The 25,888-nt window shown below is 42.1% G+C and overlaps 4 protein-coding genes across 5 annotated transcripts; 1 reads left to right on the forward strand and 3 right to left on the reverse strand.

Annotated features, from left to right (window-relative positions):
• Positions 1 to 3,139: 3,139 nt before the first annotated feature.
• gpn2 (GPN-loop GTPase 2) lies at positions 3,140 to 6,547 on the reverse strand. 2 transcript variants are annotated; one of them, XM_080471983.1, is made up of 6 exons: positions 6,471 to 6,547; positions 5,525 to 6,044; positions 5,215 to 5,371; positions 4,938 to 5,098; positions 3,681 to 3,811; positions 3,140 to 3,482 (listed from the first exon to the last, which is right to left on the reverse strand). In XM_080471983.1, exons 2-6 carry the CDS (start codon positions 5,942 to 5,944, stop codon positions 3,410 to 3,412), a joined length of 942 nt encoding a protein of 313 aa, XP_080328109.1. In that variant the 5' UTR covers positions 5,945 to 6,044; positions 6,471 to 6,547; the 3' UTR covers positions 3,140 to 3,409. The 2 variants fall into 2 exon arrangements, with proteins under 2 accessions (XP_080328109.1, XP_080328110.1); XM_080471984.1 differs by having other exon boundaries at positions 6,307 to 6,533.
• A 1,232-nt stretch (positions 6,548 to 7,779) lies between these two features.
• Positions 7,780 to 11,255, reverse strand: gpatch3 (G patch domain containing 3). The gene is made up of 7 exons (XM_080472411.1): positions 10,802 to 11,255; positions 9,521 to 9,981; positions 8,938 to 9,112; positions 8,585 to 8,644; positions 8,356 to 8,477; positions 8,143 to 8,270; positions 7,780 to 8,051 (listed from the first exon to the last, which is right to left on the reverse strand). The coding sequence occupies exons 1-7, from the start codon at positions 11,226 to 11,228 to the stop codon at positions 7,862 to 7,864; spliced, it is 1,563 nt and encodes a 520-aa protein (XP_080328537.1). The 5' UTR covers positions 11,229 to 11,255; the 3' UTR covers positions 7,780 to 7,861.
• Positions 11,256 to 17,820: 6,565 nt separating this feature from the next.
• Positions 17,821 to 18,717, forward strand: nr0b2a (nuclear receptor subfamily 0, group B, member 2a; the record flags this gene model as incomplete). The annotated part of the gene is made up of 2 exons (XM_080472114.1): positions 17,821 to 18,355; positions 18,476 to 18,717. 2 exons carry the CDS (start codon positions 17,821 to 17,823, stop codon positions 18,715 to 18,717), a joined length of 777 nt encoding a protein of 258 aa, XP_080328240.1.
• Positions 18,718 to 20,547: 1,830 nt separating this feature from the next.
• Positions 20,548 to 25,168, reverse strand: kdf1a (keratinocyte differentiation factor 1a). The gene is made up of 4 exons (XM_080470836.1): positions 24,848 to 25,168; positions 23,524 to 24,587; positions 23,046 to 23,120; positions 20,548 to 22,328 (listed from the first exon to the last, which is right to left on the reverse strand). The coding sequence occupies exons 2-4, from the start codon at positions 24,566 to 24,568 to the stop codon at positions 22,240 to 22,242; spliced, it is 1,209 nt and encodes a 402-aa protein (XP_080326962.1). The 5' UTR covers positions 24,569 to 24,587; positions 24,848 to 25,168; the 3' UTR covers positions 20,548 to 22,239.
• Positions 25,169 to 25,888: the final 720 nt, after the last annotated feature.

The following is a 25,888-nucleotide window of genomic DNA, read 5'->3' on the forward strand; positions in this document are numbered from 1 at the left end:
GAGCCCAACCAACACGAGGCTCCGCTACATACAGCCATTTTACCGAGCCGCACGGACGGCTGCAACACCCGCACCGGATCCGCACAACCAGGACCGGACTTTTTCCTCTTTAAACCTCACGTTGTCTTTTTTTTTTTTTTTTTTTTTTCCCTATAGGTGGAATATTTTCTGCACATGATGAGTCCTGACGTGCGTTCAACTCATAAACAATGCAATTAAAAATCAAAGCGCCAATCTAGAAAGTGCGCTCCAAAAACTGAAGTATGTAATGTAATGGTACGTTTCAGAAAGGACCGGTGCAGGGATGATTAATTCATGAAATATTAAATTTAATTTAAAAATAAAGTCTCATTGTCTTTACGTGGCAATGGATGCCAATGTGACTATTTAAAGGCCAAATGGACATCGAATTAATAATGTTAACTATTTACAATCAGTTAATTAAGCCTACAAACAACTAGAATAAAACAGAAGTTATTCCTTTTTCTAACTAAATATATTCATCTGGCAAAATCTGCATTCGTGCTTTAGACCTGTTCCCCACCATTATTTCAGTGGTATTTGGACAAGAAAAGGCAACACACAGGTTTTTCCAGAGCAGAAGGAGGAAGCCTTGCAGCAAACGAGACTACCAATGCACATTCCCTCTTCTTCCCTCCCCTGCCTGCTCTGCTCTGCTCTGCTCTCTTCTACCACCCCCTCTCCTCTGTCTGTCTCTCACTCCGGCAGAAACACTCTCTGCTCAGTGTGGGGGGATGGGCGCGCAGCTCCGGCTCTCTCTCACCCTACTAACATTGAACTAAACCATACAGGGGGGGCGGGGGGGAGAAAAAAAAGACAGACTGTATCTAGCAGACAGATAGAGGGTGCACGGACACTTTCAAACTCTCCCAACAATCAGGGAAAATAAGAGCAACGTGCCCCCCCCCCCCTTTTCCTAGCCTCAGTGAAATGAGGCAGACATTTCTTGGCATCCACAGAACGCACAGGGTGTGCGCACAGCACCGAGCAGGGGAGGGATGGTCGTGAAAAGTGTGCGTGCGAGGCTCTCAGAGTTTCTGTTGGAAGTAATTGAATGAAAATACACCAAGTGGGTGATGGGGGTGTTTGATAGTTCGGTTGGGTGTTGATTTTAATTCAAATCGGAGGTAGAAATGGGACAAGAATGCCCCTTGGTTTTGTTTTCTCACTCCACACGCACACACACGCACACAAACATTTAAGTGTGTGAGCAGAGACAAACGCACACAGCCTTATGCTCTCCCTTTCTCTTTCTCTCTCTCTCACACACTCACACGCATTATTAAAACTGTGAGCAGAGACCAACACACACACAGTCCCTTGCTGTTATTCAAACACACAAACTTTCATAAATACAATATTTTTGCTTTACACACACAAACATTTGCTGTCTTTCTAACACACACACACACTTGTTTTCTCACTTACACACATGCACACGTGTATTGTTCTCTTGCTCGCGCGTTCTCTCTCGCTCTCTCACACACACACACTCTCTCTCACACACACACACACACACACACACACACACACACACACACACACACACACACACACATCTACCTCTAGGGGGCTTATAGGGAAAAAAGACAGGAAGTACCAATGAGAAGGCATACTTGATCACATGTACAAACATCGAAACACAATTTAACATTGTGCCTGACACACCCCCCTAACGCACACTCGGCTTTGCAGGCAAAGAACCGCACGTCGTCCACTTATAATTTCATGAGCACACCATGCAGCACGCACAGGGAGGATATGTGACTTCCCGCAAAGAGGATCAGGCTTATATTTTAGTCTTGACTATAACCCTGCATGAGGAGGAGGACATGAAGCCTTGTGTTGTGTGTTGTGCGCCAGAGTGCGCCAGTTTTGATAAAAACAGGTTGGATCAGAACACAATCATGTGATATTAGACAGTGACTGGGTAGTACAACAACAGCACTGCAAACAGTGTAAAGTAAAGAGGGAGAGTTTGAAGTTGCGTTGAGAAAGACAGGATCTTCCATCCTAGAGACCAGACACAGGGCCAGTTGTGCAGAAACACAGATTTAATGTGGCTTCCTCTCCCCGCCTGACTTAATTTTTCTGCTCGGGCTTCCGGGAAGAAATGGAGCAGATTTCTGTGGAGCTGGACGGAGGATTTGCAGGCGCATGCGCCACCTGCTGGTGGAAGAGTACGCGCAACGACTAAAGGGCGCGTTTGAAGAAAATCACAACTATTTCTAATGTCTTGGATCCACATGATGCTTGTAGAAAGATTCAACAATGGACAGTAGGGGTTGATTTTCACAAACCAGCTTGTCACTGCACAACTATGCTCTTTGCCATTTATCTTAAACTTTCCACAAAGCAATTTCTATTGAACACAACATTCTGCCAATATCACAAGGCATTGGGAGGCAATATAGAGTGTGAAATCCCATTACAATACACTCCATATCAAGCACCCTACAATCAGACGTTTGCTTTACTGATGAACGCAAGCACAGGAGGATATAAGGAATGAGAACCGATGTTGGTCTAAATGCGGGGGCAGCAATGTGGTGGTGAGCACATTTGCTTCATAAAAAGAGGTTTGGAGATTTGAGTCCAGGCCAGACCTTTCTGTATGGATTTGGCATGTTCATGCTGTGCATGCCTGAGTTTTCTCCAGTTTTCTCCCACAGCCCTAAAAACAGTTTGATCCGTGGATGGATAATAAATGTGGACGCGAGGTTTCATGATCATCTGTCTGTTTTTGCCTCGTGGTGGACTAGTAACCCACCTATGGTGGACCAGCCTTCATCCATTATCAGCTGCAGTGGTATAGAATTGGATGGATGTCTGAATGTAGTCAACTAATCAACAATGTTCATTAGAAAACACATGTATAAACGTATGTATGTGTCTATCCTTGGATATATTGTTTATTTTGTGTGAACAAATTTTCATAACATATAGATATAATTATTTACAAGAGGTTTATAAAAATATATGTGCGTGTGTGTGTGTGTCCGTGTCCACGCACATGCGCAAATAGCTGCATATGTAGATATATTGACATTTGCATTGATTTCTTGTATGCATGTTTTTTGTATATGCTTTTCACATGTCTGGAAGGAAAACATTGAAAATGAAAGACTAGTTTCATTTATTAAAGTTTCAAAATGAACATGGTGATAGATACGAGCACCACTGGAAGTTTCACATGGATGTTTTAATGGTCTCTTCATATAGGACAATTCAAAATTAATAAACATTCTAAACTTCAGGTATATTCAAAAAATACACAGACAATTTACAGAAAATGTCAGCCATTGTGTGTAACGGCACCTGTAATGAATTTTTATTTCTTTTGGGGGGGGGGGGTTCTTTTAAGCATCTCCAGTTCTGATTTTCTCATTTAAAGCGTCATTATTTCTTCTTCCACAGTCTGTCCACTGGCCTCAACGTACCTCTCTTGCACACCGAGAGTACTGGCGATTCACGATGTAAAGGAAAACACACAAACTTGTTAGTTGTGAAATTCTGGCTAATTTAGGCAGAACAAGTCATGAAGTGCATCGTCATCATTGTGTCATCAAGTGTTTCAGCCACTTCCTGACAATCTCCAGGTTTGATTTTTTAAATACGATGAGTCACAGTGAGTCACTGCAGCGATGAGGAAAGGATACGAGCTGAACTGGAAGTCTGTCCCCACAGCGGCTGACATCATGGCCTGCAGATTCCTCTCCTCCAGGTCTCCAAAGCAGTAGCCATTGGCTTTGTCCACTACCCGCAGGACCTGAATCATGCTCTCTTTGTCCTGTAAACCCAAAGAAGATCAAGCAAAATCCAGTGAAAAGACCCACTGACAACATACCACAGGAGAAAATCTGATTGATATCCATCTTATGTCGGCTTTATGAGAAATGGAGCTGATTCCAGTTGACATCTGGCTAAGAGTAAGGTACAGGCTGCATAGCTCCTCAGCCATTCATAAGGGTCACCGATTAGTGTGTGATAGCTTTGGATGCTGAGAGGAAGCCTATATAAAGGGCATGCAGATCCACACATTTACCCAGAATTGAGTCGGGATCATCATATTGTGAGGAAACTGTCCTAACGACTACACCACTGTGTAGCCCCTGACATTAAATTATTATAACATGTCTTTGTTTTTTAACACCAAACTTTGTGAACTTCCGCATGAAGAGAAGCAATATGATATTGTGTCAAACTCAAGTTTGTTCAGCCCCCATTAAATTCACAAATGCCTAACTTTTGTCTTCCTCGAGGTCAAAAGCAGTGTTTTGCTTTTTAAAATGGCTCAGGATTATCGGAGGTAACCAAGGTAACTGACAGCTGCTTAACTAAGGGTGTCAAAAACAGGAGCGTACCAGGGCTGCATTTTCACAATGTTAGAAATGAGCACCAACATGCTTCCTGTATGAATTACTCGATCCCATGTGTGCAATGGTTGTAAGTCTTGTCTCTGGACAAACACACACACACACACACACACACCATCAAATGATTCTCCATGAAGTATCTCTGAAAGCAACTGCAGTGAGCCGTCAGCTCACTTCAATCTATCTGCAAGGAGCTGATCCAAACTTCAATTTCTAACAATGATAGCGATTTATGATGAATTCCTTCAAACAATGAAATATGAGGCGACGAACTTCTACAAGAGGCCACAGGAGCTGAGATGATAATAAACGTTAACTGTTGGACCTACTTCAACTCAGTCTAGACACCCACTGGGCACTTCACACTTTGAAAGTCCATCCACAAAAATGGATCAAAGGTTCAGCATACTCATCTTAAATCTGACATGACCAGTTTACACAAACTACCCACTAATATATTTCAGGTAATTAGCTGAGACACACTGTGAAGCCGCTTTATTTCGTACACCGTCACCATTCTGTTAGGCTTGTGGGAAATACCTGCACATTGAGAGGCACAAAGGAGACGAGGCTGTAGTCTTGAATGACCTCTGCCAACTTTTCATTGAGATGGTGAAATTTTTTAAAGAAGGGGTCTGCTGCCAAGTGGTCGAGAAGATAAGTCAGGTCCATGACCTCAGTGTAGAAGTCCAGGTTGAAAGCTGTGCAGGAGTACAGACAGGAGACATATGGTCAAAAGTGTGAAAAATTTGTATGTTGTGTGAAAAAATACAAAATGATAACATCTTAAAAAATTTTCTCAAAGCCCTTTACGTACCCAGTTTGCCATACTGCTCTATCAAGTCCATCTTGGAGAGAACATTAACGTGGGGGAGCTCCACATGCAGCATCGTGGACAGAGAGGTGCACAGTACCGAGATGAACTTGGCCGGGTCGGCGCAGTAATGAGAGTCCACAAGGTGCACTGCTGTCAGCTAGAAGAGTCCAGAGCGTGACAAAATGACCATATGATCATAACGACCAAGAATAATCTAAAGATCAAAACCCTAAGGCACACAATAACTGGAAGAGCAATCAGTTTAAAGGACTTCAGATCATTGTGTGGTGTGACTGCTGAGGACACTCACCCTAAAATTCCACTTAGCCAGCTGTGAGAAAATATTCTTTACTGAACTCTGGTGGGTATAGAGCTCCACCTGTCCAGGGCAGTCAAACAAAAAGTAACAGTCACCATGATGCTTCAGTTTGTTCTCAAGCCAGTCCAGATTAGCCTCCAGGTACTCCATGCAGTAGAGGAGCCCGCCGTTGGGCCCGAGCTTTAAGCCCTCCATGACATCGTCCAGAGTGACCAGCTCGGAGACATCCACAGCGCAGGGGTACGGCAATCCCTCGTTGGCTGGGTCCATATTCACCACCACCACCTTGCGTCCTAAGTGAGTGAGGAACTCCTGCATTCCTCGGCAGTAGGTGGTTTTACCTGAGCCCGGGGGGCCAATGACCACCTGGCCGAACCGCAGAGAGGGTTTGACCCCTGTCTGGAGGGACATGTTTATGATGGATGAGGCTCCTGTCCAGATGAGACCAGGGTGTCAGAGGGGCCACATGTGGTCACCTGTGCAGGATCTCAGCATCCAACTGAAGGGAGACCTGAGGGGACCAAAGTCTCTCGTTAATACAACGAAAACCGGCGTACACCTGTCCAACATGTGTTAAACATCCATCCATCCATCCATCCATCCATTCATCCATCCATCTCAGGTTCACGGTCTGCAGCAAAATCCCGCTGATACGTCACAGAGCAAACACAAAAATAGACAAAAACACACTCTCACATTTATATCTACGGATAGTTTGAAAACAATTGCTCCAAACACCACTTTAAATAAGTAAAATAAATATTCATCATTACCGCTCAGTAAAGTTGTCAGTAAAACTTTCTAACTGTGTCGATTTAAAGCGTTTGCGCGTGAACAATACAAACTATAAGTGAACAGCGAAAGCTGCCTGTTTTCTTAATATCGTGGATGAAAAAGAAGGCTGTATTTGAAATGGTGTTATTGTGATGATTATTACCGCTCGCCGCCGAAGTGTTTTCAGAAATGAGGCTAACAAGCTAACGCTTAGCTTCCAGAGTACATCCGGGTCACAGAGCGGACGCTCTTCACAGTTAAAGCGCTCCAAAACGCAAACTATCTTTTATCGCATATTTATTCATTTAATCTCCTATTAACGTCATTAACCTCTCTCTATTTGACCGTCCACGAAACATAAACTATAGCATGAGTTCCAAAAAACAGGAAAATAGCGTGATGTGCCATTCCACCTGTAAGAGGAGTTTCTTTATCTTTTAAATAGGTTGTAGCATGGCTTATTTAATTTTGTATTAGTCGCAGATTTTATAGCAACGTTGGGCTCATACTTTCATAAATGCGTATTAACACAAGGCTTTTTTTTCCTTATGGTTAATTGCAATTATATATATATATTTATATTTTAGAGAAGGACATATTTTTGATAGTAAAAAAAACTATCAAGAATCATATTTAACAACATCTTGATTTGCATAACAGTAATTGGGGTATATATATCTTGTACATGAATTACATTATGATTTAGATGTTCTTAAAATGTAGTTATTTACATTGTGAGATTTAGATCTGTAGTGGTTAGCTCTCCATCATCAAAGTGAGATTTTTTTTATTACTGTATTAGTATTATTGTTATTAAAGGACAGGAAGTCGTTTTTAGCAGTGTATCTCAACTTTTATGGAATTCAGGTTCAGTTAAACCTTGAATATGTCTTTTATAATAGTGAATAGTGATTCAAAATGTGCAGTACCAAATGACTGAGTAAGTTGAACTTCAGATACATACGTTAAACAAAAAAAACTTATCTAAGTTAACTCTAACTGGCATGGTTTTCTATATCCTGACAAGTCACTCTGACAGTGGGGTATAATTAACAAGGAGCTCACTTCTCTGGAATGTGCAACAAGTCAGTAGTGCAACAGTCAGTGGTGCCTAAGACACATCAGCAAATCTGGACCACTGCTCATGCTGTTCAGTGTAGTCACATGTATGGTCATATTTTGCTGTGATGCTCAGAAATTAAAGCTCAGGCTACACGGATGTGTGTTATAAAAGGTGGCAAATAATAATGCTTCCAAACTTTTGAAGAACATAGAAGCACACTTTCAACCATAATTGTCTCACTGTAAAACAGTATCATAGGTATCAGTTTCGGCCTGAAGTTTACCTGATACAAATATGCAATCTGTATCTTATTTGATTATTCAAGTAAAGTATAATGTAGAAAGAGTTTGCATGATATTGAGTGAGTCAGCATTGAAATTCAACAACAAAATACACAAAGACATAGAAATAGTTTGAAAATACTTTAATAACAAGTAAGTCAATAAACAAAATATACATTGATGATATTTTCTATAGTTATAACACAAGCTTTATTGTTTTTTATATGGTCCAATGCTGCCACCTGGTTGCCACCCTCTGTACTTTAAACTGGAGTTGGGTTGTCTTCGCAGCAAGGTGTCGCCTCCATCTATGTCTTTGGGTTGATCATAGACTGTAGTTATATGCCAATCTCTCCTGGCCTTTTTAGCAGAATGTAAAAGTAGTTTCTCTCCATGATACCTGTAGAAAAGAAAAACTGTATCAGAACCCACTCATTCCCATGCTGTGATGTTGTACAGGATATGGATATCGTTTCCTTATTAATGCTCACCCAAACCCTCTTTTGCAATTAGGATGTTGACCCTCATTCTCCAGGGCTTCAGGAATCCCAGCCTGACTGTTTCCCAGTCCTTCTCCGTCCTTCCAGCCCTGCTTCTCCATCACACGACGACCAACGCCCTAATTCAACCACAAAGAAATAAATATTCAGCATACAGTGTTTCTAAATATTCATCTAAACAACACAATGTTTTGACATGCTTACTTTAGTGAATCTTTCAAAGCTGCCGATAGCCTGATTGTGCCCGGAGCCATCCATGACACCATCCCTCAGCCTCTTTTCATAACGCATTCTGACATAGTCACGGGCATCCATGTCACCTCCATCTGTCAGACGGAGAACATGGTCAAAAATCTGACTCAGCAGGGCTAACAACAGTTTGGTGTTCAAAGTAAATCAATGTTATCAGACATGCAACTGAGGTTTGGCATACCTTTATCATAGTAAACGCTCATGTCAACATCCCAATCATCTGTGGTTTGTTCATCAAAATCTGAAAGGCAGAACAGAAAAAAGCACACGTGAATGAAAACACACGAAGCAGTTCATATAAAGCAGCAGCTACTATAAAAACAACTAACATAAACAGCCATGAGGTGATCCTATATAAAAAAAATTAAACAAACACCCTGCAACACTAAACATCATAATAAAACATGAAGCTCAGTCTGACATCGACTGACTATGGGAGAAATGTGAATCACACCAATCACTTACAAATACTATGAGGTACTGTGTTTGTCTTATTTAAAACAGGTTTGTCTGAAAAGTGTTTTGGTCGCCTACCTCCTTCTTCCTCTTGCCAGTACTGAGCGTCCGTGTAGAACACCAGGCCTGATCCGCCCTTTTCCCATTTCAGCTCGATCTCTTCTTCAAATAGCCGCTCTTTGCTTCGTTCCTGGCTCGTTACGTCGTCATGCAAGGCCTCGTGGCGCTCCCACTCTTCGCAGCAGTCATCATCCTACAACACAACAAATAAATAATAAGCAAACCACTGCAAGGGCATGATGGCAGCTTCAGGAAGCACACAGGCTGCAAATTCCAACAACAACACTGTATTGATCCTGATGTAAACACGAGTTTTCCTCAAACTAGGTCTGGCAAAGTTGTGTTATTAAGCAGAGGCATGTGTGCATTTTTGTGCACACTCGTGTGAGTGTGTTACCGCTCTTTTAAAATGGGAACAACTGGTGTTTAATGCCATGTGCTTTTTTATCATCTTTATATAAAAAAAGAAGTAAAATTCATGTTTTGATAAGAACAAAATTTTGGGCTTCAAATGTTTTTCAAAACTTGTGGTGGGATGGTCTTCTATTCAGACCAGCAGAGCATACTATCAAGGTAGTGATCAATTGGAGCTATAACTTACATCATCTGCATTCGACCGTGCATCCTCTCCATCTTCTTCTTCCTGTACCTCATCAGTCTCTGTTGTTTCTGTTTGATCGGCCGGCTGTCTTGTTTTTCGTAACAGTGAAGCAGCTAATTTTCCCGGTCCTGATACTTCATGTCCAGCAGCTGTGAAAACAGTCTCCTCTGTGGCTGGAACTGTGTGACTGTTGTAGTACTGAAAAGGTACATTGCCATAGCGACGGTTAGAGCTGGTCTTAGGAAAAGTCAAGCCCAACTTCCGAATGAGGCGCGGAGGCAGGCGGCAGGTCTGGATGAGCCGGAGAAACACCTTCACCGACGTGCCAACATTCCCATTCTGCATCAGAGCGGGCGGATTCAGCTCAGATAAACTTTTGAGGTGAGCCTCTGTGAAGCACTCCGAAAGTGCAACATGATGGCGCTGCTCATACTTTGTCTTATAGGGGAATGATCCATCATCTGAAAAAGAAAAGTATACAACCGTGTGAATTACGAAAGTGTTACATCGCAAGTAAACAAGTTCAAATAAAGATCTTCTTTTTCGCCACTATCATCCATTAAAGCATTTATGGCGCAACTCCAGTTACTTGTTGTCCTAAGTTTTTAATGATACGTTTAGGTGTGTCTCTTTGCCTTGTGTCTGTTCATCAATCCTGTTCTGCATTCATTGCTAAACTCATGTCTGTTGATGTAAAGCATTTTTAAGTGCTATATAAATAAGGTTATATCAACTAGTGATTAATTTCTCACCTTTGCTTATAGATTCCTATCATTAATCTTGTATATATTTTGACTTTGCATGTGTTTTGTTTTCTTTCATATACTGTATGTACGAGAAGTTGGGAGTCCAATAATAGTGAAAACAACTGTACTTATTGTGTGCGCAAAGATACCGGACCAATGTTCCATTCATCCATCGTCTATACTGCTTATATACTGTGCAGGGTCAGCGAACAAGGATTGATCCTGGACTGGTCTGGTGACCCGCCCAGGGTGAATCCTGTTCTAGCTGGGATTGGCTCCTACGCCCCCTGACCCCGCAGATGATTAAGCTCGATGGATGTAATTTTCCTTCCACTTCACTATAATGTGATACCTTGGTGTTGGTCTATCATAAAATCACAGTAAAATAGTTTTTAATTTGTGGTCGTAAAGTAACAATGTGGAGAACGTCTGAATGCTCTTGTTAGTCATTAGGCGTTCGTAAAGTAACAACTGCGTGCCATTGACACAAATGTCTTTTTGTTAGATATATGTTGGATGGAAAGTAATAGGTAACCTTTATCAAGTGAGAGTTTTACTCTTCGGATCACACATCGATTGGCCAGCCAGTTCCCCTTCGAGTTGATCCAGTGATTCCCCGCATACATCTTCATGAACCTCTCGGCTTCCTTAGGGTGGACTGACACGATACAGCAGCAGGACTTCCCCGCCTGTTTCGGTATGGAACAGGAGGTCGTGAGCTCCTCCGGTTCGGACGTTTTAGAGCCGTCCTCCTCCGTCTCACCGTCTTTGTCACACTGTCCACCGTGTTCGGCCGGTTTGGAGTCTCTGATGACCTCCGGTCGGTGGCGGTAGTGAAAACACTTGAAACCGCCACTTTCTATGAACTGACTAAAGTAATTCCTCAGGTCTGCGGAGCGAAAGGCCACGGGAATGTTATTAATAACGAAATAGACCGGAGCTTCAGTCGCAGAGTCCGCCATGTTTGTTTATCCTTTGGAAGAGGAGACGCAACCGGAAGAACAGTTGTAGATGACGTCATATCCGCTTTAAGGCTCCTGCAAGTTTATGCCCACCACGCTGGAGTGGGGAAGTTAAAATCTGTTTTCATCCAAAACTGTTATAAATATTTGGTGGAATTGTAAGTACATTGTGGTTACAACAAATATAATGACCCATTCATGCAAAGGTCACAAGTGTTTTCGTACCACTGTAACCTCCATGAAACATGCAAAGAGTTACATATCCCTCCATTAATCACAATTCTACACTTGCTTTGCCAAAGTTAGGGCACATCCTGGATTAGTTGCCACTTTTGTTTTGTGACATTTGTTGAGTCATATTGAGAGACTGAAAATCCCTCCAGAAAGTCACATATACACTGAACAAAAATATAAACGCAACACTTTTGTTTTTGCTCCCATTTTTCAGGAACTGAACTCAAAGATCTAAGACTTTTTCTGTGTATGCAAAAGGCCTATTTCACTCAAAAATTGTTGACAGATTTTTCTAAATCTGTGAGCACTTCTCCTTTGCCGAGATAATCCATCCCACCTCACAGGCGTGGCATATCAAGATGCTGATTAGACAACATGAATATTGCACAGGTGTGCCTTAGGGTGGCCACAATAAAAGGTCACTCTGAATTTCAGGGTTTTTTTTGGTGGGGGGGACCACCATTTGCCTCATGCAGTTCAACACATCTCCTTCGCATAGAGTTGATCAGGTTGCTGATTGTGGCCTGTGGAATGTTGGTCCACTCCTCTTCAATGGCTGTGCGAAGTTGCTGGATATTGGCAGGAACTGGAACACTCTCTCGTATACGCCGATCCAGAGCATCCCGAACGTGCTCAATGGGTGACATGTCCGGTGGGTATGCTGGCCATGCAAGAACTGGGAAGTTTTCAGCTTCCAGGAATTGAGTACAGATCCTTGCAACATGGGGCCGTGCATTACCATGCTGCAACATGAGGTGATGGTCGTGGATGAATGGCACAACAATGGGCCTCAGGATCTCGTCACGATCTCTGTGCAGTCGAAATGCCATCAATAAAATGCACCTGTGTTCGTTGTCCATAACATACACCTGCCTATACCACAACTCCACCGCCACCATGGGCCACAAGCTTTGCGGGAGCGTGCAATTGGCATGCTGGGGTAATTTACAGAGACATTGAGATTCTTTGTTGTGGTATATCCTCCACTGTTATTGACTTTTGCTTCAATGAGTTTTAGGAGAGGATGTCTTCAATACATTTAACCCGAAAGTTAAATGTCACTAGCTTTTTGTGAGATGTGTACATACAGACATTAGGGCTGTACAGTATCTAGCATGAGACTTTGTTTAGTTGTGAGCTTTATATTATTGTGAACTGGATTAAGGGTGTTGGTATGAAGTCTGCAGAAAAAGCAGGTAATTTTCTGTAACTGCCATCATAATGCGATCGCTGTATTAATTCCCTAAGCCAGCTAATCACTGTATCCATTTATTTGTCTCAAGACTAATCATTTATCAAAACCTCAATGGAGTGAATCATTTATTAATGTGGTATTTGTAATCAACAAAGATTATGTAATGGAAGTATTTACTGAAAAACCTTTCAAATTTATATTATTTACTCTGCCGTGACCGCATATACAAAGATAGATGGACTCTGCCACGCAACAAGTAGTGCTTTTGTTATTGTCAAACTAGACTGACATTAATTTATTGAGAGGAGCTTTTTTCTCTTTTGTCTCACAGCTCTTTACTGTCTTATCCAGCAGCGTCAGATCAGAAAGTGAATGTGAATAACCCTCAGCGTTTAAAGTGAATTCTGCTCTTTTGATAACAATCAAATAAAAAATGTTAAACAGTGACGATAAACTAAGGGCCTGTGTCCAATCACAGTTAACAGAACATAACTTTGAAGCTTTTTTGATCTTGAATGTTGAGTTTTGACACAGAAAACAACCAGAATATAGGCCTTAAAAAATTTGACCAAAATGAAAAAATTTAAAAGTGTTTCACATTGCCATGTGTTTTTAACCTCTTTTGGTGAGGCAACTGGGAAATATGCTCTGGCAGAGTTCAATAACCCAGGGGCTGATGCTTTATCCGGCCTTCACCTCAGCTTTTATCATTGTATTTTGATAGTAGTAAGCTGTAAAACCGGTCTGAGGTGTCTGGACCCTGACATCATTTTACACGTCATATTACACATTTTGTGCATTGATCACAGCCTCTCTGGTTTATCATATTAATTTTGAAAAATGTATTTTGCATGCATAAGCGTTCTGATGATCAACTAACCTTACTTTGTTCTAATATAATTAGATAAGGTTAATTATCGTTTAAAAAACATTACAATATTACAAATAATGTAGGTTTGTATGATGTTCCCTTGAGCAGCACAAAAGTCAATGCCTCAAATCTCTTTAAGCCCCCCAAAAAACCAGCAAAAAACCCAATGAATTTATATTCATTGAGTTTTATGCTAATTAAAAATGAATCAAAAAAAACATTTGAATAATTATAATTTATTCCATAAATATTCTGCCAGTAGAACAAGTTTTTAGATGTAGAAGAAGAAAAGTTGATTAGATAAATCATTTCCCCTTTTTTTAGTGAGTCCATCATATATGAATTTGTGGAGTTATAAACCAACTGTGATAGTAAAACCTGACAAGAATATTTGAAGAACCTGAAAATGTTTAATTTCCGGAAAAAAGACAGACCTGTCTGCGAGTCTGACTGTTAAACTGATCTCAGGTTGTTGACCTCGTGAAAACCGAGCCAGGCAAATGAACCGTTGCCGTATTAGCAGTGGGTCAAGGTCAGGTGTCATGTTCGAGATATGATGTCCATCATGCAGAGAGTTCACTAACATGGAAAAGCTAAAACTGGAAGAAATAAAAGGCAATAGGAAGTCAATATTTCAGTTAGGATTTAGAACTTAGTTTGTCGCAGTTCTTTTAAAAATCATACAAAATTCGATTTTCTCGGAAGCTGTTGTTGAACTCTTCACAAAATAATACAATCAGAGGTAACTGGCCTGATGTATTCCACTGTTTTGAACATATTTTATTCAGAATGAAAGTTCTTTTAAAAAAAAAGGGAAAAAGAAAAAGACTTGGAGACTTAAGATGTTTCCAGTCATTACATCATGCTTGGTCAGACATAAACTACTTTATATTGTTGATCTCAGAATCGACAACTGTTCCACTTATAGATTGAAGGACATTTTATTTTTGATGGCCCGTTGGAGATATGCCTTTGTCCTCCGTGCCCGTCTCTGCCTGCTCCTAACCTCCATAAACACACGCCTTATCGCAAGAGTTTACAACTACTGTCAGCATGCTTCGTGAAGCTTGATGGCTGCTGGGTGCATCATAGGTCACCCTACATTCCTGAAGACAACATGATGCACTTCATTATGTATGTAAAGCAGCAAAATAAGAACTTTAGCTTTTGCGAGTGTGGCCAACATGAATAATCCCAGTGTATCATGTTCATATCACCGTAAGCGGAGATTGAGTTTTTGTGGACACACATGCCGTATATTACCCCGTTTCAGGAATTAGGTAAGAGAGCAATGAAGTAAGACAAACAGTGATTGGTGCTGCCAGTTGTGTCTGGCATGTAATGTCTTTATTGCAGTCATTTACTTTATGAACTGACCTTGACTCCAAAGTTCTGTGATTCAGATCTTAAAAAATAAAAAGGGAACAGTGTTACTTTGTGTCACTGCTGCCAGCCTCTGTCTGAAAGTGGTGAATGTCTAAATGTTGCTGTTTGTTCAGGTTAAATGAGATCATCTCCGGGCTGTTTGTTTATTTGTGGCTGTGATAAAGTAATTTCCTTATCAGTGTCAAACCTCCGTGCCAGGCACGGGGAAGATAACAAATTGGGAAAAATGGATTGGCAATCAGGACGCTGCACTACCTGTTACACATATCATAAACTAGATTTTCCACATTTCAAGGTGAACTCTCACAGCAAAACTGTATGTCACTCCACAAAAATCATTGCCATTACTAAAAACTTTGCCCAGAAGGGAGAAAGAAATAATTCTGTGTGGATTTTCATAAGTATCTGTGTGTTATAAAAATCGTTAATTTTTTTCCCCCCTTACGACAATGGTCGTTTAACACACTTTCAACTCAACCATTCTGGTCATTTACCAGTCAGTCATTTCACCCTTGGTTATTTTTGAAAGGGTCAAAAGTGTGACCGGCGTTTTCAATGTGATAATTAATGTTTTCATTATTTTCCTTTCCTGTATTGTCTATCGTCTATTGTCTCTCTATCGCCTTGTTGTAGCTATGCCATTGGGAGCAATACGCTTCTGCTCAGGTCATCAGATGCAGACAGTTCTGGATTCGAAACCCCAGCAGACATGCTGCCTTCCTGATGTGGGGGGTGTAAGTTTGATAGGTAGCGGGACGATATAGTCTGGTTCACCGCCAAGTGAAGCGTCCGCTCTGAAACCAAACTCCTGTATAACCAGGAGAAACAGTTGGTTTCTTAGACAAGAAGACTAACACTTAGCGGTTGTTTTTTAATTTTTGTTTTTTTTCCAGAGTCTGTTGACCGCCAATCACATAATGTGCAACAGACTTTGAGGTTCATAGGTAAAGTGCCTATTCACAGACCGGTGAGGTAATCCGCTTTTACAAAAGAGAGAACAAGAGAGTGATAGCCAATTATCAGGGTATCACTCTTCTGAGCTGGTGTACAGGAAACTCCAAATCTTGATTGTCCTGCTCCCTCCTCTCTGCAGTTCTCTTCAGCCTAGTGTCAAGGATTCAAAATGCTTCTCTCTAGATTCTGTTTTTCTTACCTTCTCTGCAAAACACTGGTAAACATGATTAACATAACTATTCTCCAGTAAGCTGACCATCTTTACACACCCATTGTGACACTTACTGGTTAATTCTCATATAAAATAAGCATAATTATCATTTACCTGTTATTATATCTCCTGCCTTCTCCAGTCGGTTGTGATTTCAGTCTGTTGTATCTATAAGCAAGAAGTCATTCAAGATCTTTATTTTTAGCTCCTTCTGAGTACCTCCTTCTGTAGCATATGCGTGTTGTTTTGTATATTGTATTATCACATTGTTGTTTTAAAATGACTTACTGATTGTAAAATGTGCGAACAATCCTAACATACTTTCCCTTTCAGTCAGTTTCCTGTCTCCCTCCTACCTGATTCTTAATGACTTGTCTAGTTGAATATACGAGCAATAAAATCAAACCTTAAACTCACTTTTCTCCTAAAAAATATTGTGGAGATTTTTACCCCAAACCCATCTAGTAGTGAGTTAAAATGTCTTCTTGCTAATTAACTCATCAGTATCATCATTTCTCTGCCTGCTCAAAAGTTTACCGAACACGACAACAGTACATTAAGCTCTTCAGTGTCATCTGTTTTCCATTTTTTTAAGGTTATTCAGCATAACTCTGACATATGTAAACATGTATTTTAGAAGCTACCATAATCCAAGCTGTGAACAGGGATGGCCCCCCATTAGCTAGAGAACAACCTGCTCATGTCATGTAGAGCACACCACTTTTCTTTTTTTTTCTTTTTTTTTTGACACGTTTTACCCAATACATCCATTGATTAAAAATCAATTTACAAAAAAATTAATAATAAAAACAAGAGCAATGCAGGAAGCTAAATGATCAATCCTGATTTCTTATCTTGCCTCACGTGGGTGAAATTGTTAGACCACAAAAAATGATGTCTCTTACAACAACCACTGATTTTAGAGGCAACTCACAGTATTACAAAACAAACAAACATACAATCACAAGGTTAGAAATGTTTTAAACCACTATCTTCATAATAAAAATTGATCTTTAAAGCTGTCAACATCTCTGACTGCAAACAGGGCATTTTTGCATTCTTTCAAATATAAATCTTCAAATCATTGAGACTTCAATGAAGCGAATAGTGTTGAATTTTTTCCTTGTGGACCATTAGATGTAAATCATTTGACGTAGCAGGTGTTTTCAACTTGAAAGACACCAACTTAACAAAACGCATTTAAATTTATACAAGATACCAAAAGTTCACTAAATTAAATTTTCAAAATCCCATTACTGATTTTGAACGAGTATATACAAACAATAAAAAACTAAAAATGACACTCCAGCAAGGATTCAACCTAGAGTTCAAAGCCCCTGTACTGCTTTGGCCTCTGTCCAGCACTACAGGTGTGAGCTGGCAGGGTGCAGGGACATAGTATGCGGCTGATTACCTCTGCAGTCCTTGGTAGCTTGGTACGGCCTGGGTTAATGACACTGGCTGGGAGATAAGGCCCAACCTTACTTGATACCCAGGCGTTACTCCAGCAGCTTCTTTTCATTGAGAAAAGCTTATCAGTTTTCCAGGGTTATTCCATCAGTCACCTGGCAGAGCACACGGCTGTTTTTCACCGAGTGTATTGACAAGTCAAGGTCCGCTTCGAAAGGTGGGTCGGCCCTATAAATACAGGCTCACTGGCAGTAGCACAGGCACTACTCACAAGCTCATGAAGAACCCATCCTGTACCAGGACACCTACATTTACCTATTTACCGTATAAAATGGATAAGCAATGTCACTGTTCAACCAACAGCGAAAGGCTCTCAAATCCGATTCTCTACAACATCCTCAGCCAAATGGATAGCAGCAGACGCGGCGCAGACGACCTCCCCTACAGCGCAGCGCCTCACAGATGCAACTGTGAGGTGCGACGAACTGTGTGCCTGAAAAGGCCTTCAGACATCTGCAAAGAGGCCTCAGCCGTGCTGGTTAAAACTCTCCACTTCATGAAGAACTTACCTTCCTTTAACCAGCTGCCGCCAGACGACCAGTTCACGCTGCTCAGAAGCTGCTGGGCTCCCCTCTTCATTTTGGGTCTGGCCCAGGAGCACGTGGATTTTGAGGTGACAGACGTCCCAGCCGACAGCATGCTGAAGAAGATTCTCCTGAACCGTCAGGACAGGCCCGAGCTAGAAAGAGAGCAGCCCACCATGACTGGTGTCAGCAAACTCAAGTCATGCCTCAGAAAGTTTTGGAGCTTGGATTTGAGCCCGAAGGAATATGCATACCTCAAAGGGACCACGATATTTAACCCAGGTGTGTATTGAATGACTTCAAAACACCTTATTATAGTTCTTACTGGTAAATCTTAATGGCCCGTGTGAAAATGCATCAAACGCGTGTGTAACCCTTCTTTCTTTTGTTTACCATCCACAGACATACCAGATTTAAAGGCGAGCCTCTTTGTTGAAGGCCTGCAGCAGGAAGCCCAGCACGCCCTGAGCGAGGTGGTCCAGCTTCTTCACCCGGGGAATCAGGAGCGTTTCGCTCGAATCCTGGTCACAGCCTCCATGCTGCAGAGCATCACCCCCGGCCTCGTCACTGAACTCTTCTTTCGGCAAGTCATAGGCCAGGCTGACCTGCTGGAGCTGCTGGTCGACATGTTGTTCTGCAGATAAAGAAAAGACGGTCTTCACAAAAAAACTTCAACAAAAGGAAGCTGAACCCTTTATTTATAGAGACAATGCCGAACTTTATCTTGACATTTCACCCAGTGAAAACAGGCCGTACCTGTTGTCATTACTTGATCTTAAGGTTGGAGACCTTTTTCTCTTTGTTTCATGGTTGTAAATAAGTGTTGTTGTCCTTTTACAGAGCGTTTCAAATAAATATATTTTTATACACGAACCTAACTGTGATATTCTGATTTGAAATCATCTTCAAAAATGTTAAATGTGAAACATTCATTGAACATAAGAAGCCCTATCCACGGCCAGAGGGAAAGCATTGACAAAGCATTCATGCTTTGAATGGACTCATACCTACAAGCCCAAAAAAATGTCTCTCTTCTGTCACATGTAATCACAGGTTTTTTTTAAAGGAAGGGGCAAACTGATCAGGGAGGGGAAACTCCTGTTGAGGTCTTAGTGGCTGAACTTCAAGTCAACCAAATTTACAATGTCTTTATATTTTAGAGCGTATCAACAAGTCACGACTAAACTGTCAGTTGTCTCTATGGATAGATAGAGGTTATGTTCAATTATAATTTATCAAATAGGGTGGTGGGATATATCTGTTGTGTACCCTCTTTTTAATGGGTTATTTTAATCTTCATGCCACATATGCTACTTTATTGGCAATCCAAACATCCATCCAGCCATCTTCTATCCTACCTTGTCCCACCTGGGCTCATTGTGTGCTCAATCTCAGCAGACTATGAGCAAAGTCAGGATGCACCATGGACATGTCACCATTCAATTACAGGGCCAAACACAGGAAGGCAGATATTCACACATACTTAGATTCACACTGAATTACTCCAATAAAAATATTTGGGGACTTAGAGGAGGAAAACACCTACGCTCATAATAAGAAAAACACACAAATACCACACAGAAAGGTGAACTTGGACCCAAACTAGGGACATTCTCACTATGAGGTGGGTGCCAGCCACTACACTACTGTGTAGTTTTAAAGAAAATACATGATAAAACTCATACAATAACAATGGAAATACAGACATATACAATATATTCCTAAATACCATATTAAAGTAGTAGATATGACTTTTTATTTTATTTTATTGTGTATTGTTTTGAGAAATCTTTCATTGAAAGGTGCTATTTGGGGGGATAACAAAACACAAGTATCCTCTCTGGCATACTATTCCGAGGCTTTCACCAAACAATTGCAATTGTTTCGCTAAAGTCTTTTAATAAAGCTTCTCGCTGGTTCCTAAATTGCATCTTTCAGCTTACATCAGGGTTTACTAATTCTTAATCTGAAAAATCTGTAGTTACTAAGAGTGATATAAATCCATGTTCAGGGGGATGAATGGATAAATGTAGTTGTGATAGTTTGTACTTGTGTTTACATATCTGCAATCCACAAAGCTCTGATGTTTCTCTCGAGGTACTTTAACTCCCTCTCGTGGAAAACCGTGTAAATTACACAGTTCGCAGATAAACAGAGACTTTAGTGACGGGCATTGGCTCTCTCTCTCTCTCTCTCTCTCTCTCTCTCTCTCTCTCTCTCTCTCTCTCTCTCTCTCTCTCTCTCTCTCTCCCTCTCCCTCTCCCTCTCCCTCTCCCTCTCCCTCTCCCTCCCTCTCTCTCTCTCTCTCTCTCTCTCTCTCTCTCTCTCTCTCTCTCTCTCTCTCTCCCTCTCTCTCTTTCTCTCACACACCCACACCCACACACACAGTCCTCACCTTAAAACTCTGTACATGATATTACCACACGTTTAAATAAAGTCTGCAGTAACACGCTGAATTACCCGTGAACGACTTGCAGGATTTAGAGGATTTTATTCAGCGCAGGGCCTCCAGATTTCACTCTCCTTTCAGGCATGCCTGTTGTGAAACAGTTGTCTCTACATGACACCTCATACAGGTAAAACAGGAATGTTCCAGTGGGGGCAGAGAGCCAGAGGAAATGGGGTTACATAGGGCAACTGCAGCGCACCACACAAAATAAGCAAGGCTTTCTTCAAAAGTGACTGAGTGAGAAAAAAAAGAAGAAGCTTTTTCTGAAAAGACATACATTAGGTAATGCACGTTAATTAATATTTTGATAGTTTTGCTCTGGGATAAAATTCAGGGCTGTGAGCCTTTTTAATCTGCGTTTGAATGAAATGAAACCAGTTTTTAAAAAATTAAACAAACTAAATCCAAGTTTTGGTTGTTTTGCAGCATGTAACTGTAACTTCAGTCACATTTAACGCAAAAGAAATCTGTAATTTCCAATTTGAAAAATTAATAGATGCCTATAAACTTTGGTAATGAATGGTAATAACTGCACAACTACGCCATGCTTTCCATGGTGTAAATTTGTAATTGTGTGTTTGTGGGTAATTGTAGCAAGACTAATTAGACAGCATGTTAAAATAAGCAAAGCCACCCTTAGTTGGTTTGTTCCAAAGAAGGATTTAAAGACAGGTTCCTGAAATGAGGCCGATTCCCTGAACGGCTTCTCCCCTTTGCAATAAATGAAAAGACAAACCCCGGGATTTTATTTCCATTTTGTCAGAACCAGCCAAACGAGTTTCTTCTTTAGCTGAGGGTGGAAAAGAAAAAAAAAAAAAGCCTGCCTGCCTGCCTGCCACAACAGTGACCTCAGGGAGATGAGCTTGACAACAATAATCCAAAAGATAAGAAGAAGTAGGCTAAAGAGACAGAAAAGTATGCGAAAGGCAATGTTTGTTGATGTACAGGGAAAATAAAGCCTCTCAAATTAATTAGGCCGCTGACGTTTAGCCTGTATAATTTGGGCACATGTGCTTAAGTGTCTGCACTTCCTACACCTAAACAATACGACACGAGCCAAGCAATCATTATTTTCTCACTGAGTTGAGATCAGGCCTCATTACAAGATAAGTGTCTATACTGAAAAAAGGAAAAAAAAAATAAGCCATGGAGACTTTTTTAAATTTATTTTATTAAAAAAATTGTGCTAAAAGGTTAATACAAAAATGTGTCGAAACACCAGTTTAAAAAAAAAATAAAAAGGAAGCAACAAAATATGGCTTAATAAGATTTCCAGGTAAAAACATGCATTCTCTTAACAGAGAAGAAAAGTGGCAGTAGTCAATGCACTCATACAAACAGGCCGCACATGCACAATGGCTAGCATAAACAAAGACGAGAATGAGGACGACGGTTCTTCTTCTTCCATCCGGCTCGATCCTCCGACCTCCGGACCGTTGTTTTTATAGTGACGACCGTCACTTTACACACGCATTCGTCCATAAAAACTTAAATTGTCAACGCTATGTTTAAAAAAAAAAAAAAAGAAAAAAAAAATTTGCTGAGAGGGTCCTCGTATTGCAAACTTGAGACGGATCACAAAGTGGCAGAAGTCGAAGCACCCAGGGTGAAAGGTGCTCCGCTAAGTAACAGCATAGACCCACAGCAAGACGGTCAAACCATCCAAGAAAACGACCACATCCAGTGTCAGTAAAGGTGTTTTTGTTTGTATTGTCATTCAGAGAGAGAGCAGAGGAGCACCTGAGGAGTCTATTTCGGTGTCATGGTGGTAGGGCGAATAGGTCGCGGTGGCGCTGGAGGAATACGCTGCAAGAGGAATAAATAAAAAAAAAAAAGATGAATTAAAAACTGAAGTGAGACATGAGACTGATGATTTTTATCCAGCATGTGAAAGTTGGGAAACACAACGAGGTGTTCGCTCATTCAAAGACGTGTAACAGGAAACCTCGTCCTTTTTAAACAGCCTCTTTTGCTGGACAACAAGGAAGAAGAAGAAGAAGAAGAAAGAAAAAAAAAAGTTCCTGCTGTGTGGTAATCCAGCCGTTACCTGAGCTGTTCTCTAAAATGACATTATAAATCAGTAAGCATTATGTGGCGTATATTTAATGTGACTTGATCTGCTGCTTTGGCTGCTGGTGTAGCATGGCCACTGAGCTGGGGGGCAGAATGAGCCGGACTGATGGGCAGGTGTTGGGTGGCAAGAGATGGGGAGGAGACATGTAATGAGCCAGGGATTGTAATATGTACAGAAAAGGGCAGGAATGTGGGGCTTTCACTGTTCACTGTGTTACTGGAAAGTAGAGAGGGGGTGAGAAAATGCCTACAGCTGCAGCAGGCACAAAGACTGGTCTTAACACTCTGAATCACACAGCAGGGGGGTAATTAGACCTACACCTGACCAGGACGGAGAAAGCGGCAGCAACCTTCAGCACATTAGGGTTAAGAAATATGAGCATTGTTAATGCAGAGACGGAAAAAGACGACATAAACCATTCAGGACGAGAAACCCCAACATTTACTCACTTCTCCCGCTGTGGTGCCTCATTTTCCTCGCCAGCTCATCTGAGGGCGTCTGCTCCGATACTTTCACCTCTGGGACTGCAGCAGGGAACAAACCAGACAAAATAAACATTAGTTTCAAAAAAATGATATTAAGCTCCCCTTTTTTTATTTTAATTTTTTTTTTATTAATCTGGTCACCTCACGGTGCAGTGTTTGTGTGGAGACCTGTGTGAACTTGCATCAGATAAACCATTTGCTCACTAGGCCATCGCCTGGATGAATGCCTGCAGTATTTGCTCTCACAACTATGAGCCAAACAAAGGAGCTTCAGCTGCGTTCCAACAGACATTTATGAGTCATTAAGAGAAGACCGGTCAGATGTTTGGTATACCTAGTACGTTGCAGCCGGGGTTGTTTAGCAAGGAGATTTCTCGCTGTACGAGAAAGAACATATACAAACATATTCATGCTCATCTGGGATAAATCTGGATGTTCTTACAATCACTGCTCCTGAAGGTGGTGGTCATGGTCTCGTTGCCGCTGTCAGGAAGAGTCCCGTCGCTCCTGGCGTTCGGGCGCTGCCCGGTTGACTGGTGGCCCCGGTTTTTGTTCTTGCCCTTGCGCGTGCTGATGCGGATGACTCCGTGCACCAGCTTGCACTCGGCCTCCTGCTCCTCCAGGTTGTAGTCCTGAGCGATGCTGTAGATGAGCTCGCTGATCTCGTTGGTTTTGCGGGAGAACGACGAGTCGGAGGTGCACTTGGCCAGCTGGTCAATCTGATGCAGCGCGTACAGCTCCAGCAGCTTCTTGGTGATGAGAGAGTCAATGTCTGTGCCCGTGTCGCTCCTGTCATCGTCATACTCCTCACAAGACAACAAGCTGGTGTTGCTGACTGGCCGTTGGTTCTCCCCTTTAGTAGGGGCACGGGTCCGTTTAGGGGCAGGGGCTGGATACTTTACAGTCTGACCTGCGATGCGCACGTCATGGTAGTGGAAGCTTCCGCTCATGGGCAACTTGGAGGGTTTGGGCGTCTTACTGGGTTCCAAAGGGATTCCGCAGGTGGGGTTGGAAACGGCAATGCCGTTAGGTGGGTGAGGCTCACCGCTTGTTTTAGGGAGAGGGTCTGTGGAGCTCTCGTTAACAGGCAGACACGGCTCCCGGCTGCCGTAAAACCCACAGGTCAGTACGCAGCAGATAAGAGCCTTACAGCCGCTCCAGCCCATCGAGGCACAGGAGCCACAGGCATGTCTGCTGGGGGGCGCGTTGTCTGCCGACCCCGGAATAAATCCGATGGTCTCCGAGCCCCGCGCCGTACCATTCCGCGGGTGGCGCCTGCTGCGGCCGTACTTGTTCTCCGAGTACCGGGAGGGGTCAACGTGGTGTTCCCGGGGGTGATCTCCGTGAGGGTCCCTGGAGGAGTCTTGGCTGGCTGAGCTCTCCTTGGACGCAGACCGTGTTTGACGGTACTTTTCCGCCCTGGAGTTGGAGTTGTGGCTTTTGTGGTGGCGGTACGCCTGGGGGGGCCCTGTGCTGTGGCCAGGCATGGCTCACACAGCCTGGGACCTGTGGGGGGGTGGAGAGAGAGGGGGGGGGGGGGGTGTTTACAGCTCACTCACAAACAACAGGATAAATCACACTAACTAGTATTCAAAAGTAACATGGATTCCAGTGATTTCTATGACAATCAGAGAATGTAAATCAAAACAAAGTGCATTGATTACCGTCTTGATAAGAACTCTTGCCATCATTAATTTTCCTAATGTGGAGAACAGTTCATTCAACATGTAACCAAACTTCATTTGCCTTGCAAATCTTCTACTTACCGCATAAGAGGAAACGGTCGTAGTTGCGTTTTGTTTTTGTTTTCAATCCCAGGTAATTTGTCCGGTGAATAAACCGCGGAAGTCTCCGGAGAGGGACAAGCGTTTTGCTCGCGCTTCAAACACCGGAGAGAGAGACGGATTCCCACCGCTCCCGGGACACACGACCCTCCTCGGAGGGTTTCAAGTTGGCCTCTCGACGGGACGGCGGCGTTCAGCTCATTTTCGTCGCGTCCGTGTGGGTAAAAGCGATAAGAGTTTGGCCGCGAGTCTGCCAGTGTTTGGCTTTTACCTGCGGCTACAGCTAATCCCAGATCCGACACCCACCCACAGGTGAGCGTGACGTCACACGAGGCGGATGTTAAACGCGGCGGCGCAGGAGGAGACGCTCAGAGCGACAACAAACACTCCCTCTGTGAGTTTGGATAGTTTCTAAATCAGGGGTGTCTTCATCTTTGGCCCTCAAAGACAGCAAATGAAAAATTATGACATGAGTTGTTAAAGAGAGAATTCACCGAATCTTTTAGATGCGCTCAGTTTGGTTGAAGACGCTGTTCCGGGTAGTTGTTATTATTGAGAGATTTTCTATTTTTCAGGTGAAAATAGCTCAAGAACCCGTTTACCTTTTATATTTGATCATGTCTGGATTGTTAAAAACAATTTGGGGCTACCTTGGCTCATATCTTAATCGCCTGAAATGGTGTTTCTCAACCTTTCCCCCCTTAAACCCTAAAAAGCCTGTCGATTTACTTTCTGATTTAAAACTTCTCAGTGAAGGTAAACGCTGATGGAAACATCCATTTTCATGAACACACAAGAAAGGAGCCTTTCAAATAAAAGCACATGGAAAAATCCTATTTTTTGTTTTCTTTGACATGTACAAATGTAATTTTCCATGTACAGACCTCATGGATTCACATGTGGGGTTGTAATTCACGTGTACACGTCGACAATAACACACTCTGTTAACACACTGGCCCGACAGCCACGCAGGGGTGCACAGCTGCAGAGCCAGCAGGTGTATTTCCAAACAATATTTTTCAT

This window comes from Lipophrys pholis (genome assembly GCF_963383615.2).
Source record: "Lipophrys pholis genome assembly, chromosome: 9".
NCBI classification, from domain to species: domain Eukaryota; kingdom Metazoa; phylum Chordata; class Actinopteri; order Blenniiformes; family Blenniidae; genus Lipophrys; species Lipophrys pholis.